At 49.8% G+C, this 19,040-nt stretch overlaps 1 protein-coding gene across 2 annotated transcripts; it reads right to left on the reverse strand.

Moving 5' to 3' along the window:
• Positions 1–13: 13 nt before the first annotated feature.
• On the reverse strand, positions 14–14,272 carry MTG2 (mitochondrial ribosome associated GTPase 2). Of its 2 annotated transcripts, none has more exons than XM_081256880.1 (7): positions 14,136–14,272; positions 6,402–6,610; positions 4,390–4,537; positions 3,029–3,144; positions 2,349–2,567; positions 2,033–2,171; positions 14–1,305 (listed from the first exon to the last, which is right to left on the reverse strand). In XM_081256880.1, the coding sequence occupies exons 1-7, from the start codon at positions 14,143–14,145 to the stop codon at positions 911–913; spliced, it is 1,236 nt and encodes a 411-aa protein (XP_081113006.1). In that variant the 5' UTR covers positions 14,146–14,272; the 3' UTR covers positions 14–910. The 2 variants fall into 2 exon arrangements, with proteins under 2 accessions (XP_081113006.1, XP_081113007.1); XM_081256881.1 differs by having other exon boundaries at positions 6,402–6,626; positions 14,136–14,260.
• Positions 14,273–19,040: the final 4,768 nt, after the last annotated feature.

Below are 19,040 nucleotides of genomic sequence, written 5' to 3' on the forward strand. Positions count from 1 at the left end.
CCTGAGGGACACATCAGATGCATCAAACTTTATTTGGGGGAAACAAAAGTTCTAGACCATTTCACCGGATGAGCAGGCTAGGAGCAGCTGCACCGTCCTCACGGGGCACCTGCAGTCAGGGGACGCTGGGGCGCGGGCGCAGCTCCCATCGACGCCTAGAAGCACAAACCTGAGCCACTGGCTACCCTGGGGGACGGCGCTGCCATGCCCCGCCCACAGTCCACAGTTAATAACCCGTTCACATGTACTAAGCGGGTCAGAAGCCGCGCGTCCCTGGGTCGGATGCTGGGAGCGTTCAGTCGTGAAGCCCAGCTCCCGAAGAGCACGGCACCGTCCGGGACAACCGGGCGGGTGTCAACCTCACTGCTTCCCTCAGACGGCGGCATCTGAGAAGAGGATCGCACCTGCTCCTTCACCACTGGGCGCCTTCAAGTGCTTTCCCTCCCCCGGCCCTCGCGCAGCACACAGAGCATCCCCGCAAAACTGCGCTCGCGGGGCGTGTCAACAGCCACGGAATCGAGGGCCCACCTCTGCGACAGCTGCCACCACCCGAGGGTCAGCAGGCGACACTGGCTCCCATCCACTGTGTGCACTTGGCAGCATTTGGTGACATCAGGCAGAGTGTGGTCCCTGCTAATCAGGGGCCAATTAACACAGACAAGCCCATCGTAGCACGTCAGTCGCACGCAGGCGGGCGCGGGAAGCACTGGGAACAGACCGGTGGATGCATGAGCATCCGCCGCCCCAAGGCCCTAGGCCTAGGGCAGGGGGGCGCATTGGTGGGGAGCCCCGGGCTGGCGGGAAGGCCGCTGCACCAAGGCCTCCGATTCTTCGGGGCTCCTTCCTCATCTCCGGTCACAGTCAGCCTGCCCGGGCACTGCCCACGCCACCTCCTGGCCTACCACCTCCGCTACCACCGGAGAGGCTGGCGGCCATGCTCCAGCTCCGTGGCCACGTGATCATCGTGCAGCTCCTTCAGACGCAGCAGCAGCTCCTCCAGGTTCTCCCCGGTGGCCGCCGACAGGGCGATGGTCTCTCGGCCTAGGCGGGCCTGCAGCTGGGGCAGCTGGGCTCTGGCCTGAGGGAGGTCGACCTTGTTCGCCACGACGGCATGGGGTCTCTCAGACAGGCCTTCCCTGTACTGTTCTAGCTCGTCCTTCAGGTCATCCAGCTGCGTCCACGGCTCCGGCACCGAGAGGTCCAGCACAAACAGGAGGAAGGGGCAGCGCTCTATGTGCCGCAGGAAGGCCAGGCCCAGGCCCCGGTTCCGGTGCGCCCCGCGGACAATGCCCGGGATGTCAGCCACTGCGGAGGACAGGAGCAGGCGGTCCAGGAGGGGACCTGGGACCTCTGAGCTCTGACCCTCCCCTTCCAAGGAGCACCTTGCAAGTGAAGTCGTTCAGTTTACTGCCTCAGTGGTGCATCAGGCCAACGGCCACCCGAGGCATGTCGGCTTTCAGTTCTGCTAATGCTTTGAAATATGTGGTCGACAGGCATGATGACAGATCAGTCTAACAAGAACTACTTAACACATTCCAGTCTTTCTGGCTTCAAAAATGATTCAAAAAAGGGGAAAACGGCTTCCTGTACCATATTAATAATTTGATTACCGATAGGAATGATAGAGTCTTCTGCAAATCTAAAGTGCTATACAAACCGCATCGCCAGCAGGCTTACTATTTTTAATGGGTACATCATCTTCTGGGAAAAGTTTTCTTCTCTCAAAATGGTACAGGGAAAGCTTTTAAAATCACATGTTGTCCACGTGACTGACGTTGCCGAGTTCCCCGTAGATGAAAGAGTAGAGGCGGCAAAAAGGAATAATCTCCTTAGGTTTGAAATTTAAACTCCAATTCCTGCACTGCCACTAACAGATGCCTGGGGGAGAGGGTGGTAAGCAAACCTAAAACCTGATTCTGATAGAGAACTACAGTTTTTAAATGAAGAAAACAACGCTAAACGTAAGAGTCACATAAGCACTGCTCTGAATCCCATCGTCACCCTGACCCTCTGAGAGACCCTGGCGTCCTACCTGCTATTTGCTGGTGATCCTCGCAGTGAACGACCCCCACATGGGGGTTCAGGGTGGTGAACGGGTATGAGGCCACAGTGGGCCTTGCGTTGGAAATGGCCCGGAGAAGCGAGGATTTCCCTGCGTTGGGGAATCCGACCTGGAAGAGAGTGGGGACGCCCAAGGTTGGGGGTCTTGGGTCAGGAACCGGGGACAAGGGACAGCAGGGCTCCTGACGAAGCCAATAGGCTCTGATGGGAGAAAGTGGGCTGCCCGGCCGTCGCCCTCCTGGCGTGTCCCCCACCATCCTCCCGCCGGGGCTTCAGGTGATACCCACCAGCCCAGCGTGTGCCACCGTTTTGAGCTCCAGGAAGAGGACCCGCTCCTGACCCGGCTGTCCGGGGGTACAAGTCGTAGGCGCTCGGTTGCTGTTGGCCAGGAAAAAGCGGTTGCCTTTCCCGCCTGCCCCGCCCAGTGCTGCGATGAACTCATCACCCGGGTGCGAGAGGTCAGCCAGGACTTTGTTTCCCTCCTTCACCAAAGTGCCCACGGGGACCTGAAAAATAACAAGCGCTTATAGGGGCAGCATGAGAAGGGGGGCACAACTAAGCTCCACAGAGGGACAAAGGACCTGGGAAAGGGCCCAGCCCTAAAGGGCTTGAGAGGCTGATTGCACTGCAGGCAAACTGCATAAATGGCTTTTCCCAACAGCGTGCCTAAAGCATCAGGGTGAACAAAAGCATCTGGAAAATGAGAGTGATGCTGAGAGCACAAACTCTCCGCTCACAGGGAGGCGCCCGAGAGGGTGGCGGGGGCAGAGCGCGGGGTTGGAGACAGCGGGGGAGACCTGCGGGCCCCTCGCCGTAAATATAATCGTCTCACGACTTTCTGAACAGGTGACACATTCACACGGTATGAAATCAGCACAGAGTCCCCGTCCAGGGTTGCTTCGTGGAGGACGGGGCCCCTCTGGACCACTTGGCAGGACCTGGGAGCTTGATGGCCCAGATGGCCTACCTGGATGTAGAGGACGGCGCCGTTTCGCCCAAAGCAGTTCTTCCTGCCGCCGGCTCCTCCATCAAAGCCCTGGTACTGAGACAGGACTGAGGACAGGGACTTGACTTGCCGGTCAACTGGAAGTCAGAGCAAGAAACGTCATCTCCCTCTGTGTCAAAGGCAGACCCATCTCACGTTGTTAAGTTTCTTTGGTTCAGATTAAGAACGTTAAGAATGCACCTGGGGGCTTCCCTGGTGGCGCAGTGGTTGAGAGTCTGCCTGCCGATGCAGGGGACACGGGTTCGAGCCCCGGTCCGGGAAGACTCCACATGCCACGGAGTGGCTGGGCCCGTGAGCCATGGCCGCTGAGCCTGCGCGTCCGGAGCCTGTGCTCCGCAACGGGAGAGGCCACAACAGTGAGAGGCCCGCGTACTGCAAAAAAAAAAAAAAAAAAAAAAAAAGAATGCACCTGGGATGGGACTTCCTTGGTGGCACAGTGGTTAAGAATCCACCTGCCAATGCAGGGGACATGGGTTCGAACCCTGGTCCGGGAAGATCCCACATGCTGTGGAGCAACTAAGCCCGTGCGCCACAACTACTGAGCCTGCGCTCTAGAGCCCCTAAGCCACAACTACTGAGCCCATGCGCCACAACTACTGAAGCCCAGGTGCCTAGAGCCCGTGCTCCGCAACAAGAGAAGCCACCGCAATGAGAAGCCTGCGCACCACAACAAAGAGTAGCCCCCACTTGCCACAACTAGAGAAAACCCACGTGCAACCACAAAGACCCAACACTGCCAAAAATAAATAAATAAATAATAAAATAAAAATGAAAAAAAAATCTAAAGAATGCACCTGGGACCATGGAATAAAGTTGTGGCAAAAGTCGCTAAACCAGCAATGTGATTTTTTGAAAATTTTAATTTCTTATTTCTTTCAAAAAATACTACAGTTTTCAAACAATTCAAAAATTACCCATAATGTCATCATCATCTTGAAAACAGCTGTACTTACTATGCTGTGAATTGTTACTGAGGGGACTAGTTTGCTAATATTTGTGCTCCATGTGTGTCAGGGCAATCAGTATCCTTTCAGCACTTGACTGAGATAGTAACAGATTTAACCCTCTGACAGACTGTACTGGAATGTTAGATTCCCTGACAGTAAACTGTCTTTGGGTTCCTGAAATAAAAAAAACCAAAACCATCAAAGTTGGTTTTGGGTGGATTATCTAGATGTGAACATCCACATAATTTAATAAAATGATGTCCACAGGCCAATTTCTGAATCCAACTTCCTGTTAGGATAAGAAGGTGAAAACTCCCCACCCCGGAGGCGCGCAAACACAGCGCGTTTCCCTGGGCCGCCCCTCGGGACACCTGCCTCTCAGGATGACGTGGCCGCCGTAGCCTCCGTCGCCACCATCGGGGCCTCCAAACTCCTTCCGGGGCTCACTGTGGAAGCAGCTCACCCCGTCACCTCCGCGTCCCCCTCGGACAAGCACTCGGCGATGGTCCACAAAATGCCTTTTCTGCAGAGAGCACACAGTGGCCTGTCGTTATTAACCCTGCGGTCCTCCCAAGGACCAAGCAGTCATTTGTAATGTACCTTTTCTACCCATGACAGGCTTTAAAATTAGAAGCTAATGATATTAATATTGCTAATCACTCCTAAGATGCAAATATAAGAAAGAGTTCCCACAAGTCACTGCTATTTGTAGGCAAATGTAAACCAACAACGCAGATGTAAAAAGTGCTCAGCGTGGAATACACACCCTAGTCATGAACTCCACGCTAAAAACCTAAATAAAACGCAGTTTAGGAGATACTCCTTAAATAAAGCGTCTTCCCAGCTTTTTCAAATAGAAACACGTTATTGAAATAACAGGTCTTTACTAATGGGGAGTTCTGCTCCTCAGGACAAGAGAATGAGAGTGACAGTCCCTGGGCTGTTATCAGGCTTCCAACTAAGAACAGAAGTCTTCTGTGGCTGACTGAACAGGGCTCCTTTTTTGTTTCTTTGTTTGTTTGTTTGTTTGTTGCAGTACGCGGGCCTCTCACTGCTGTGGCCTCTCCCGTGGCGGAGCACAGGCTCCGGACGCGCAGGCTCGGCGGCCATGGCTCACGGGCCCAGCCGCTCCGCGGCATATGGGATCCTCCCAGACCAGGGCACAAACCCATGTCCCCTGCATTGGCAGGCGGACTCTCAACCACTGCGCCACCAGGGAAGCCCAGGGCTCCTTTCATTTATTTATTCGGCTGCGCCGGGTCTTAGTTGTTGCACACGGGACCTTTGTTGCGGCGTGAGGGATCTAGTTCCCTGACCAGAGATCAAAACTGAGGCCCTGCATTGGGAGCGCAGAGCTTTAACCCCTGGACCACCAGGGAAGTCCCCTAACCAGGTTAATATTTAATAAACGTTTGCTCACAGGACAAGATGTCCAGCTGCCCGAGGTGCCAGGGTACAGTGTTGAGGACGCCACTCCCAGCCCAGCCGTCCTGTCCCGAGGAGCCCACCTGCTCCCCGCACACGCGCACAGGCTGACGTGGCCGCCCACAAGGCCCCTCCATGGGGACCAGGGCATCTGCATTTCCATCCACTACTCCATAAGCAGATTTTTTTTTAAAGGAAAATACAGAAATACTTTATGATGCTCTGGCACCACCACATGGAAAAACCATGAATTACTGTTTCAAAAACGCAATGTACAATTTTGAACAGAATGGAAATCAACCCGATGGGAAAAAAGCACAACAAAGGAGCATCATACAGAAGATAAAACTTAAGAGTCAATGTTTACATTCTGGGGAGGAGACGAAACCATGTGAAAACTTGATATATCTGAGTGCACACGCTGACTGCCAAAGTAATTTTTCCACATGAAGTAGTTTGCCCTAATGAGCCTTAATTGGAACCCGCACTTAGGAGGAAACAAAGTGGATTATAAACATGTGTATTCTTGAATTTAATTAAAGATCATTCATGTTTTAAACAGGTTTTGGTAAACAGAATAAAAAAACATGTAAGCCTTTGAGAACTATAAAACTAAAGGTGTATGTCCCGGTCCCCACCCCGCCATGCCATAAATGAAGAACTATTCACATGTACCTAAGAATATATATAGTACATATCTCAGACACACAGGCGAATGATACATAAGCCCCAGGCTCCCTCCTGGCGAAGGGAGCGAACACGGTCATCACTTCTGGCGCGCTGGGCACTGCCCTGGGTCCGCCGCAGTTTTAGGCCAGCCCAGTGTTTGGTACCCGCAGGCCTTCATCTCGCGTCCTCACTTCCAAGGATAAACGAAGACAAGACAACAAGAGCTCAAAACAACGTCCTGTGCCTTCAGAGGGGAAACGGCAGTCAAATTCCTTCAAGGTTAGAAGCCTCACCAGTTTTTTCTCTGAGAGCAGCTTCTTCCTGGGGGGTTCCTGGAGCTTGGTGCAGTCCGCACAGCTGACCGAGAGCAGCCTGGGAGACGCGTGCTGGGGAAGGAGCCACCCGGGCCTGGGAAACACTCGTGCCAATGGTGTCCAGCACCCCATGCCCTCCAACACCGGCCAGGATCTCGCTGAGAAAAGCCTCGAACGTATCATGGCTCCTTAACAAAAGACAAACTGGCAAAATAAGACATCTGGTTTAAACCTGAACATGAAACCGAAACTAGAGAAGTGTGAGCATCTGGCACAGGAGAATGCTGGTGCGTGTTTCTGAAACAAATAAATGAACCAGTGAATGACTTTCTTACCTCGCTCACCACTTTCCACCCCGAGTCATGCCCTATTAGCCTATATGCTACTTGGAGGGAGTTCCCTGGCGGCCTAGCAGTTGGGACTCTGGGCTTTCACTGCCGGGGGTCCGGGTTCAATCCCTGGTCAGGGAACTGAGATCCCGCAAGCTGCACAGTGCAGCGAGAAAAGTCTCCTTAGCCTATATGCTACTTGGGGGAAAGATCTGTGTACAAAGGATTTAAATCATTAAATCCCTTGCAACTCTGGAATATACTCCCTATAGAATATCAAATACCTGCTAAATGAAAATATTAAAAAGGAAATCTCAGCCTGAAATCAAAATTTCTTAAAAATAAAAACACCCATTTACTCAGATGCTATGGTGTTACCCTGCACAGTTTAAAATGGTCCACCTGGAACACAGTGGGATATTTCCTATGGGTGCAGTGGGTAAGCCGCCAGACTCTGCACAAGGAAATCTGCCCCCTTTCCCCAGGGTGACCTAGGACGGTTCACTAATCTGACGACGGACCAGGCTGGGAGGGACAGGACGCACGACAGCAGTACCTGGCCCAGGTGCAAACTCAGTAAAGTGTGAGCAGCTACGAGCTGTTTACACCAGTGCTCGTTCGGTAAACAGCTCGTGACAATTATATAGCTGGCAGGTGCTGAGGGTCCACGCGGGGAGTCTCAGGCCCAGCCCTCCAGGAGACAACAGCGCCCCCCCTCCACTGTTCTGAACATCACCCGCTTCCAACGTCGCCGCTTCCCAGGCACACATGTGCCACATAAAAGGAAACCACTGAGGCTTTCCTCCCATTGCTGAGTACGAACTAGACGTACAGAAGGGATATAAATGTACATGCACTATTTAAAAAATCATCATAAAGCGACCACGCGCGCAGTGCAGCAGGCGAGGACACAGGGTACGCCTTTCCCACTGAAGCCCCTCCCGTGCCTCCCGCTCCACACCTCTTGCCCCTTCTGAAAAGGAAATACTTCCTTGGTGGGAGCTATTCCCTCTGCATGGCACTGAAAAGCTTTGCTTTTTGTTTGGAAACAATCAGGTATAGAAAAGTTCAAAGCAAAGTCCGTGAATCACCTGAGGGTGAGCGGCCGACCTGACACCCACCCCCCGGGACACAGCAGTGTGGCTCCCTGTGGACAGAGACCAGGCCACCAGCCACGCCCAGACCCCCGGGTCTGGCTAACGGTCCCCACAGCGTCTCCCACAGCAAAGGGTCCAGCTCAGAACCACGAGCTGCGTTTTGCTGTCACGGCTCTGCAGCCCCTCCCTGACTCTCGTGCCCCTGACACCTGGAAGGTCACAGGGCAGCTGTTCTGCAGCACGTCCCCGTTTTCCCTCTGACGGACGTCCCTTTGTGACGAGACGCGGGCAATGCGCCTTTGGCAGGAATTTCACACGAGTCACGGGGCCTTGCTCACCCTGCACACGGAGCTCCAGCGCAGGGGGGCCCTGCCCGGCTTCCCTGCTGTCGGGGCGCCCCTCCCTCCCTGTGTAGTTAAGAAGACCTCAGGGGAGGTGGTCTGAGACTGTGCAAATCCCGATCCCCTAAACCACCCAGGTACTCGTTTCTAGGGGCTTGGGTTCCTGTTTTATTCAGTTAGCTACACTGTTACTATCATTTACTTCGATGCTCAAATTGTCTCTGGTTTGGGCAGTGGCAGCCCATCCCTTGGCTTTGGTGTCCTTCTGACACGTGCCCCTCAACCTGTGAGCACTCCCTGCTTCCTGGCACAAAATGTTCCAGGCTCACCGGGTACTTTCCCTGGTTGACCCTGAAATCAGCCTTTACTCCAAGGAGCCCTGGCTCTTTTAGTGGAGAATGCTATTTAGAAGGCCACCTGTGTGCTAGGGGTGCTCAGGGGTCCTGGGGTGGTGCTGCTCGTGGGTCCCCTCTGTGGACAGAGCAGATGAAGGTAAACGCATCCACACACAACACTCACATCTGTAGTCACTGCTACACCGATCCATCCGGTTTTGGAGCAGCATCTTTTGGAAACCATGGGTTCACACCTATAATCCCGATTCCAATTCAACACCACAAGGTTCTAATTTTCTCCTCCTGTCTTTGCAAGTCCATCCTCTGACTGTCAGAGTCCTGGCTCCGTTACCCTCAGTATGTTTACTCACCCCACCTCAACAGTAACCAAACCCTCACCTCCTGACGTAGGTGCTCTCCCCTTCCACTGGGCCGCCCCTCCATGGGGACACCCTCCTCCTGTTATCTTCCTGTTAATGTATTCTCCTAAATACACCTTTATTTCGGAATGATTTTAGATTTACAGAAAAGGTGATATTCCCATATACATCTTATCCAGTTTCCCCTAATATTAGCATCTTACATGACCAGGGTACACTTGTCAAAACTAAGAAACCAACCCTGCTATGTTATTATTAATTAAACTCAGGATGGCATTTGGATTTCACGTTTCCCCATGAATATCCTTTTTCTGTTCCCGGATCCCACACTGCATTAAGCCCTCTTAAAAGATATTTTTTAAGTGCTAAAAGAAAAAAAGCCCCACCCAGCATTATTACACAGCCCGTGAAAATATCCTTCAGGGAGGGAAGTGAAGTAAGACATGCTGGGTGGTGAGAGACACTGTCTCCACAAGCAGTACCCCAGAAAGAAAATGACACCACAGGGAAACCCCAACCTTTAGGAACGAGGAGAGAGCAACAGAGATGGTAAGTATAAAAGAGTATTTTGGGGGGACTTTCCTGGTGGCGCAGTGGTTAAGAATCCACCTGCCAGTGCAGGGGACACGGGATCAATCCCTGGTCCGGGACAATCCCACATGCCGTGGAGCAACTAAGCCTGTGTGCCACAACTACTGAGCCCATGCACCACAGCTACTGAAGCCCGCGCGCCTAGAGCCTGTGCTCCACAACCAGAGAAGCCATGGCAATGAGAAGCCCATGCACCACAATGAAGAGTAGTCCCCGCTCGCCGCAACTAAAGAAAAGCCCGCATGCAGCAACGAAGACCCAACGCAGCCAATAAATAAATAAGTGAATAAAAGTACCTATCCTTAAAAAAAAAAGACTATTTTTTTCCTTATAAGAGTTTTAAAATATATATGACTGTAGAAGGAAAATTATAACACTGTCCAGTGGGTTTCCCATGCATACAGAGGTGATTGCAAGGTTTCCACATTTCTGTGAAGTGGCACAAGTCTTAAGTCTAAGTGGATCACGAAAGGTTAGGTATGTGCATTGTAATCTCCGGAGCAACCACTAAAATGTATTTCAAAGATATACCCAATAAGTAGATGAAATGGAATGCTAAAAGCCTTTCCGATAACTCAAAAGAAAGGGGACAGCAGAATAAAGAAGAGGGACAAAGGGAAAACAAATAATAAAATGGTACCCTAGGGCTTCCCTGGTGGCGCAGTGGTTGAAAGTCCGCCTGCCGATGCAGGGGATACGGGTTCGTGCCCCGGTCCGGGAGGATTCCACGTGCCGCGGAGCGGCTGGGCCCATGAGCCATGACCACTGAGCCTGCGCGTCCGGAGCCTGTGCTCCGCAATGGGAGAGGCCACAACACCGAGAGGCCCGCGTACCGCAAAAAAAAAAAAAAAAAAAAAATTGGTACCCTAAACCTAACCATACACGTAACTCAGACAAAACAGACTTTCAGAAAAAGAGCATTACCTGAGATGAACAAAGGCATCTGATAATGACAAATGGAATTAGTCATCAGGAAGGCCTAACAATTAAAAATGTGCGTGATAGGGTTTCCCTGGTGGCGCAATGGTTGAAAGTCCACTGGCCGATGCAGGGGACACGGGTTCGTGCCCCAGTCCGGGAGGATCCCACGTGCCACAGAGCGGCTGGGCCCGTGAGCCATGACTGCTGAGCCTGCGCATCCGGAGCCTGTGCTCCGCAACGGGAGAGGCCACAGCAGTGAGAAGCCCGCGTACCACAAAAAAAGAAAAAAAAAAAAATGTGCGTGAGCCGAACAACAGATGCAATAAATACAGACAGCAAAGTTGGACAGAATTAAAGGGAGAAACAGACCATTCCACAATGATAGCAAAAAATTTTAACAACACTCTCTCAAGAAGTGATGAAATGAGTAGTTGAAAAAGGAAACAATCGAAAACAGTAAAGACATAGAAAATCTGAACAGTGCTATCAACGATATGGACTAATTGACATTTATACAACAGTATATCCAACAACTGGAGAACATACGTTATCTGTAGCTTCATGTGAAACATTCACTAAGACAGACCTCACCACAGGTCATAAGAGGAGTCTCAATAAATTTAAAAGGAGCAGGGACTTCCCTGGCAGACCAGTGGTTAAGACTTTTTTGCCTTCCAGTGCAGGGGGTGCAGGTCTGATCCCTGGTTGGGGAGCTAAGATCCCACATGCCTGGCAGCCAAAAAACCAAAACATAAAACAGAAACAATATTGTAACAAAATTCAATAGACTTTAAAAATGGTCCACATCAAAAAAAATTTTTTTCCTTTTAATAAATAAACAAATTTAAAAGGATAGAAATCATATCAAGTGTATTCTCTAAACACAACAGAACTGAAGTCAATAAATATAAAATACCTAGGAAAACCCCAACTATCTGGAAATTAAACAACACTCTTCTAAATAATCCAATAGGCAAAAGAAGAAATCAAAAAATATTTTGAACTGAATGAAGGTATGACATACTAAAATTCATGGGATGCAGCTAACGTAGTGCTTAGAGGGGAACTTTTAGCTCTAAATGCTTCTGTTAGTAAAGAGAAGAAAGATCTACATAGGGGGTCACCTTGGAAACCAGTACCACACAAACCAATCTGGCTTACTTTGAACGACTAGCTTTTTTATATACTGTAACTCTTTAATTGCAAACATTTCTCCCTATTCTGTTCTTGGTGGCATTAGAGAATTTGATTTCCTCTTTAGAGTTGGAGAAGAAAGCAATAATTTTCTGCTTTAGATACAATAATACTAGCATTCTAATTTCAGTCTTTCCACTTAATTTTTTATTTTATTTTATTTTATTTTTTTTTGCGGTATGCGGGCCTCTCACTGTTGTGGCCTCTCCCGTTGCGGAGCACAGGCTCTGGATGCACAGGCTCAGCAGCCATGGCTCACGGGCCCAGCCACTCCGCGGCATGTGGGATCTTCCTGGACTGGGGCACGAACCCGTGTCCCCTGCATCGGCAGGCGGACTCTCAACCACTGCGCCACCAGGGAAGCCCTCCACTTAATTTTTTAATAAACAATGTATTAACTTCCTTCTGTATGTGCTTTCAACTGTGTTGAACTGTATTATTTTTTTCTTTTCTAATTCTAGAGTTTCTAATTTTTAACCTTCTAGGCTTCATCCTTCCTAAATATACTTTAAATTATTAATTAAAAAAAAAAGAGAGAAGAAAGATCTAAAATCAGTGACTTAAGGTTTCAAATCAAGAAACCAGAAAGAGGGGACTTCCCTGGTGGTCCAGTGGCTAAGACTCCATGCTCCCAATGCAGGAGGCCCGGGTTCCATTCCTGGTCAGGGAACTAGATCCCACATGCCACAACTAAGAGTTTGCATGCCACAACTAAAGATCCCGGATGCTGCTACTAAGATTCGGCACAGCCAAATAAATTCGTTAAGTACTTAAAAAAAAAAGAAAAAAAGAAACCAGAGAGAAGAGCAAAGTAAATGGAAAGAAGGAAATAATAAAGAGCAGAAATAAATGAAACTGAAAACTGACAACTGAAAAACTACCACAGCTTAAAAACTAGCTCATTGAAAAGATAAACAGAACTGACAAACCAATAGCTAGACTGATAAGAAAAGTAGAGAACACAAATCACCAATGTCAGGGTTATCAATACAAACCTTACAGGCATTGAAAGGGTAAAAGAACACCATGAACAACCTTTTGCCAACATATTCAACAACTTATGTGAAATGGACAAATTTCTTGAAAAACACAACTACCAAGTAAACACAAGAAAAACAGAAAATCCCAACAGCCCTGTATCTACTAAAGAAGTTGAATTTGTTATAAAAGAACATTCCCAGAAAGAAGACTCCAGACTCAGACTGTTTTACTGGTAAATTCTATCAAACATTCAAGGAAGAAATAACAGCAATCTTACAAAAACTTTTCAGAAAATATAGGAAGTGAGATCACTACCCAACTCATTTACTGAGGGCAGCGAGAGCCCAGTACCAAAACCTGACATTACGAAAAAAGAAAATGACAGCCCAACATCCTTCATGAATAAGAAGTGAAGAATCCTTAACAAAGCACCCAACTGAGGCCAGCAGTAGAGAAAGGATCCCACACCAGGACCAAGCAGGGTGATCTCTGGAGCCCCAGGCTTCACCAACAGTCAGACCCAGTCACCCATCTCACGGTGACAACGACATACACCTGACAAAAGTCAGCACCCACTCATGATTAGGAAAATGAAAGGACACAGCAAACTAGGAACAGAAGGGAACATCTTCAGCCTGACCAAAGCCATCTACAGAAGGCCTACAGCTAACACCACACTGACAGGAGAAAGACAGAACTGTCACCCTTTGAGACAGAGAAAACAAGGGTGCCCGTGTTCAACACGTCGGTGGAACACTGTCTTTTAGACACTGCAATAAAGAATTAAAAAATAGGGCTTCCCTGGTGGCGCAGTGGTTGAGAGTCCGCCTGCCGATGCAGGGGACATGGTTCGTGCCCCGGTCCGGGAAGATCCCACATGCCGCGGAGCGGCTGGGCCCGTGAGCCATGGCCGTTGGGCCTGCGCGTCCGGAGCCTGTGCTCCGCAACGGGAGAGGCCACAACAGTGAGAGGCCCACATACCGCCAAAAAAAAAAAAAAAAAAAAAAAGAATTAAAAAATAAAAAAGAAGAGGTAAAACTGCAGAAAATATGACTGTCTCCACAGCAAATTCCAGTGAAATCTATAAAACAAAGATTAGAATATACAAAGAAACAAGGTTTTTGTTTTTGTTTTGTTTTTTATAAATTTATAAATTTAATTAATTTATTTTTGGCTGCGCTGGATCTTCGATGCTGCGCACAGGCTTTCTCTAGCTGCAGCGAGCGGGGGCCGCTCCTTGTTGCAGTGCCCAGGAAGAAGCAAGGTTATTGGTTACAAGGTTAATTTGCAAAAGCCAACTGTGTTCTTCTACACTAGCAGCAAACTATAAAATGAAATTAAGACAACAATCCCATTTATAGTGACACCAATTACAAAAGCATCTAGAAACAAGTTTAACAATAAACATTTAAGGTCTCTACCTCACTACTGGCAAGATACTGTTCTAAGTGTTTTCCAGGGATTAATGCATTTAGCTCTCATAACAGCCCTGTAAAGAAAGTACAGATGAGGACACTGAGGCAAAGAGAGGTGAAGTGACTTACCCAAGGTCATAGATCTCTCAGATGGGAGGAGTGGGAGTGGAGTGTGAAAGCAGGTTGTCAAGGGGCAAAAACAACCACCTGATCATCAAAGAAGCACACCCACAGCTAAGTCTGTTGGAGAGCTACGCCATCCGTCCCGGCCGGGTTGAAAACCAAGCTTCTGGGCCCTGGTAACACGAAACCTGAAAGCGATCAATCAGAGGTGACGATTGGAAAGCCAACCAGAGACCTGAACTCCGAATCTTGCCTAACGTGGAGTACTCCTCCTTTTTACCTTTTCAGTGTGTTTGGAAAAATCTGCTGAACGCATGCCGTGGCTCTCCCTAGCCACGTGAACAAGTTCACTTTGGTTTCACATGACTATTTGGTCTTTGCTTTCCTTCTAATGCTTTACCTGCTCTGGCCAATAGCCCCGTGTGGCTATTAAGTTTAAAGATTTTTTTTTTTTTTTTTTTTTTTTGCGGTACGCGGGCCTCTCACTGTTGTGGCCTCTACCATTGCGGAGCACAGGCTCCAGACGAGCAGGCTCAATGGCCATGGCTCACGGGCCCCGCTGCTCCGCGGCATGTGGGTTCTTCGCAGATCGGGGCACGAACCCGTGTCCCCTGCATCGGCAGGCGGACTCTCAACCAACTGCGCCACCAGGGAAGCCCGGCTATTAAGTTTAAATTAACTAAAAAAATTTTAAACGTAAAAATTCAGTCCCTCAGTCACACAAGCCACATTCAAGTGCTCACAGCCACATGTGGCCAGTGGGTACCAGAATGGCCAGCACCCATTGGCACATTTCCACCATTACAGAAAGTTCTACTGGACAGCGCTGGTCTATATTGTGCAATGGGAACTCAGATTCCTCCTCGGAGCATCCCTTTTCCTGGGCCCAGCAGAGCAGAGTACAAAAGGTGGGACAGTGGTGAAAGCTGAGGGCCCAGAGTCAATCAGACTTCATGATTACAGGGTGGGGGCTTTTAAAAATGCTGGGAAGGCGCTCAATACACGGCAAGGGCTCCACTTTGTCCTGTAAAGTGTTAAGATCAGTTCTACTGGTCCATACATGTTATTATCTGCCAGGAGCCTCTAAGATCCTCCCACGGAAATTTTAAATTTTATTCCATGGGAATTCTCCGGCGGTCCAGTGGTCAGGACTCTGCGCTGTCACTGCCGAGGGCCCAGGTTCAATCCCTGGTCAGGGAACTAAGATCCCCCAAGCTGCTCGGCCAAAAACAAACAAACAAAAATCCCTTACAACCACCCTATGAGGAGTAACAGTGCATGCTGTTTTTTTCCCATCTGCTTTTCTAGACCCCTTTTCCACCCTGCTCCGTTTCAGAAGCCTATCCTGCATGACTACCCTCAGCTACCTTGCCGTGGGGCGGAGACTGCAGGGAGGAGCAGGAGGGCTGGATCCTGACTGAAGGTCGACTTCCAGCCAAGGAAGTCCCGTCTATACTGCTCTCTGCTGGTCCTGGTAACTGGCCCTCCCCTTAACCTGCGGGTGTCCAGGAGCAGAAGCAACTCCACTGTTACTAGTGCCTGATAAAAACACTAACTCTGCTGTTTCCCTGCACACTCCGCCTTAAACGGGGCCTTTACAAACCCTCCTTAAAGTATCCTAAAGTGATGGTGCCGTAACTTCTGACCCTTATATTTTTTATGCCGTTTTGTTTTGTTTACCACGCTGCCTGGCATGCGGGGTCTCAGTTCCCCGACCGGGCATCGAACGGTGCCCCCTGCAGTGGAAGCGCGGAGTCTTGACGGCTGGACCGCCAGGGAAGAACCCCCTTTACGCCCTCTCTAAAGCAGCGGAGGCTGAGACTCAGAGAGGCTCTCGCGTGCCCAACAGTGTCCTCGCTGCCTGTATTTCACAGCAGGGTTCTTCAAATCAGGGATGTGTACGCGACCACCATGCAAGGGAACCGAGGCAAGGGTCATTTTAAAAGAATCAGTTTTGCGCTCCTTAACTGTGGACACGTTTTCTCTGCTAAAGCATATCTGCCTGGGAACCGAATTGCGTTGAAAAGCGTGATCTCCTTTCCGCTCGTGTCGTGAGAAGGGCCCTCTACAGAAGGAAGCCCCCTCCAGGGAAGTGGCCCGAAGGACACGCCTCCCTCCTCCCGACAGACCCCGGTGTCCACAGCGGCGCGGACGGCGTACCCGGTGCCGGCCCAGCCCGCCCAGAGCGCCCTCGCAGGAGGACGCCGCTCCTGTGGGACCAAGTGTTTCTCACGCGCGCGCACGCTCACGCTGTTCGGGGCAACCGCGCGCCACAGCAGGTACAGAGCAACGTCCGGGAGGAAGCGTTTCACACTCAGGACCTCGGCCCGATGGCGTCTCCGGGCCACCCGAGCGCGCCCACGCGCGCTGAGGGGAAGCCGGAAGCCCGGGCCGGGGACCCGAGGGCGCCCCCGGCCGCTATTCGCACTCACCACTTGAGACGGCACGCCACTTCCGCGGCTGGCTCCAGGGGCCACTTCCGGGGCGGGTCCCGCCTGCGCAGGCTCCTCAGCGCGCATGTGCGGCGGGGGTTGGGAGGAGAAAAACGGAGTTGCTCGCGTCTGCGCAGAGGCGAGCGGGGTCTCCGGCGTGTGGAGCGCGGGCGCCTCGGAACCCGGGGGACCCGGGGACGCAGGGACCCCGGGCCCGGCAGCCGTCTCCCCGCCGGGGCTTCCGGTTCCCAATCACCTCACGGAAACCCAGTCTCCAGGACGGTTCTCGAAGAGCCAGTTTATTAATTACAACAAAGGTATAAACAACTTAGACGCCAAAGTCCGGCTGAGGAGAGAAACGGACGGGTGAGCACGGTTGTCCGGGAACGGGCTGTGCTCACGGACGAGACGGCGTGATCCGGTCGGGGCCGGGAAGTCACACGGAAACGCCCTCCTCTCGGTCCGAGTGTGAGCGGCCGCCCTGCACGGACCGCCGAGGCCCGGCTGCGGGCCCGCGAGGGATGCTCGGGCCGGAGGCGGCGGGGCCAGCCGGCGGCCTGGGCGCTGTCGGCACCTCCGGGGGCCGCGCCGGTCACCGCTCGAGGCCCGCCCCGCCCGGGCCTCGGCCGTGGCAACTCGGCGGCACCGACCGCACCGCGCGAGCGACTCTCGGGCCTAAGCGTCTGCAGACATTGGGGTTGCGGAAGAGGCGACACAAAACAGTGAACGCAAACGAGCTGCTGGCGTCACTTGCCCCACAATATTACATGGAAACGGCCAGCGCGTTCAATAAACAGTTTGTCATTAGTCGTGAAATACATGAACACCGACAGTCATGTATACATCAGGAAAGAGATGTCCAAACCATTTCACAAAGTGCTTTTAAAAATATATACACAGCATCCAAGAAATTCTTAATGTAAGACAGTTCAGATTGAAGTGTCGGGATACGTTGTTTTAAGTGTCCTTTTCCTTCAAGAAGTATTAATACAGCACTTAAAACACACACACACACACACACACACACACACACACACACACACACACACACACACACACACACACACACACACACACACACACACACACACACACACACACACACACACACACACACACGGCATATTCCCAGATTGGCAAGGAATAAAAATAAACTATTTTCACAGTTCTCTGAAATGGTTAACAGGAAAAGTAAATCCCGGACGGAGTTTGCAAATTAGTTCTATGAAACTTGTCAGGAAAGAACAGGACGAAATCAAGGGCAATGACTCCCTAAATGAAATTACTAATGTCGGTGTCATGGAGCAGTCACGGACTCTCATCTCAATAATTTAATACAGAGATGTGTTTTTAAGCCCTTACCAGTGTTAAGGGTTTCTAAAAACCCGTATGTCCACAAAATAAACGTGAGATTCTGTCTCCGCAGAGGAGCGGAGAAGGTCCTAGAACAGGACTTCTACTCGACCCGCCCTTTCTTTTCTCTGAGCCTTAGTGCTTCATCTGTAAAACAGCAACAAGTCATTGCCACCATATTCCCAGTGTGGACTGTAGGAATTCATTCCAGTAAAAACACATCGAAAACGCCTTATAAACTGTAAAGTATTCAATTCTGGATAAAGAACTACTTTAAATTTAAAACTTAATAAAACATCACCTTCAGTAGACCTGATATATGAAGAATTGGATATATTTTTATTTTCTTGGTTGTCTTGGAAATATGCCAGCATTTGTCCAAAGATGTTTTTAAAGGGGTCATAATAAATATGGATATTGTTATCCAGGTAAGGGTTGATAAAATGTCCCTACGACTTATTAGTGAAATGTATAATTTTTCCTTTGACCTGACTTTTCCACATGAGCTGTCTTTAATGTCTGCACAGAATTTAAATGGCATTTAATGTCCTAGGAATGTAAAAATTACTCGTTTCTCTCCATAAGAGCTTTCCTTCTCATTAGGAGGAACACAGTAGAATCAGTGGTGTTCTTTTTAAAAATAAGATGTGAATTTCAGATATCCCTAAAAGAAAAGGAACGCTTGCTTGGAGATCTGAATAAGTAGGTCCTGGAAGAAGCAGTATAAAATAAACAACTTGCCAACAGTTTGGAAAATTTGGTGTCAATATTTTAAATTATAACTTTGGAGTTGGGCATATTAAACATTAAAATCCCAGAAATGACCATCAGATAAACAAAGGCCAAAGCCAAAGTAATTCCAGAGACTACCTTCTCTTTCCTTCAGCAATACCACTCTCCCTGGGTAAGGCTAATCATTCATTGCCTTCATGGATTCCTATTTATTTAGAACATAGTCATTGATCCCTCTTTACTTTTTAATACAAAAACATATAACTTTTTGGATAAACACAATTGGTGAGAGACACAGGTAACAAGTGAGCTCTGAAAATAACGGTTCACAGCGTCTCCAAATGAGGCTTAGTAATCCTTTCCATCGTGTAACAGAAACTGACGCAAATCACAG

This window comes from Mesoplodon bidens (genome assembly GCF_964165515.1).
Source record: "Mesoplodon bidens genome assembly, chromosome: 15".
Taxonomy (NCBI): domain Eukaryota; kingdom Metazoa; phylum Chordata; class Mammalia; order Artiodactyla; family Ziphiidae; genus Mesoplodon; species Mesoplodon bidens.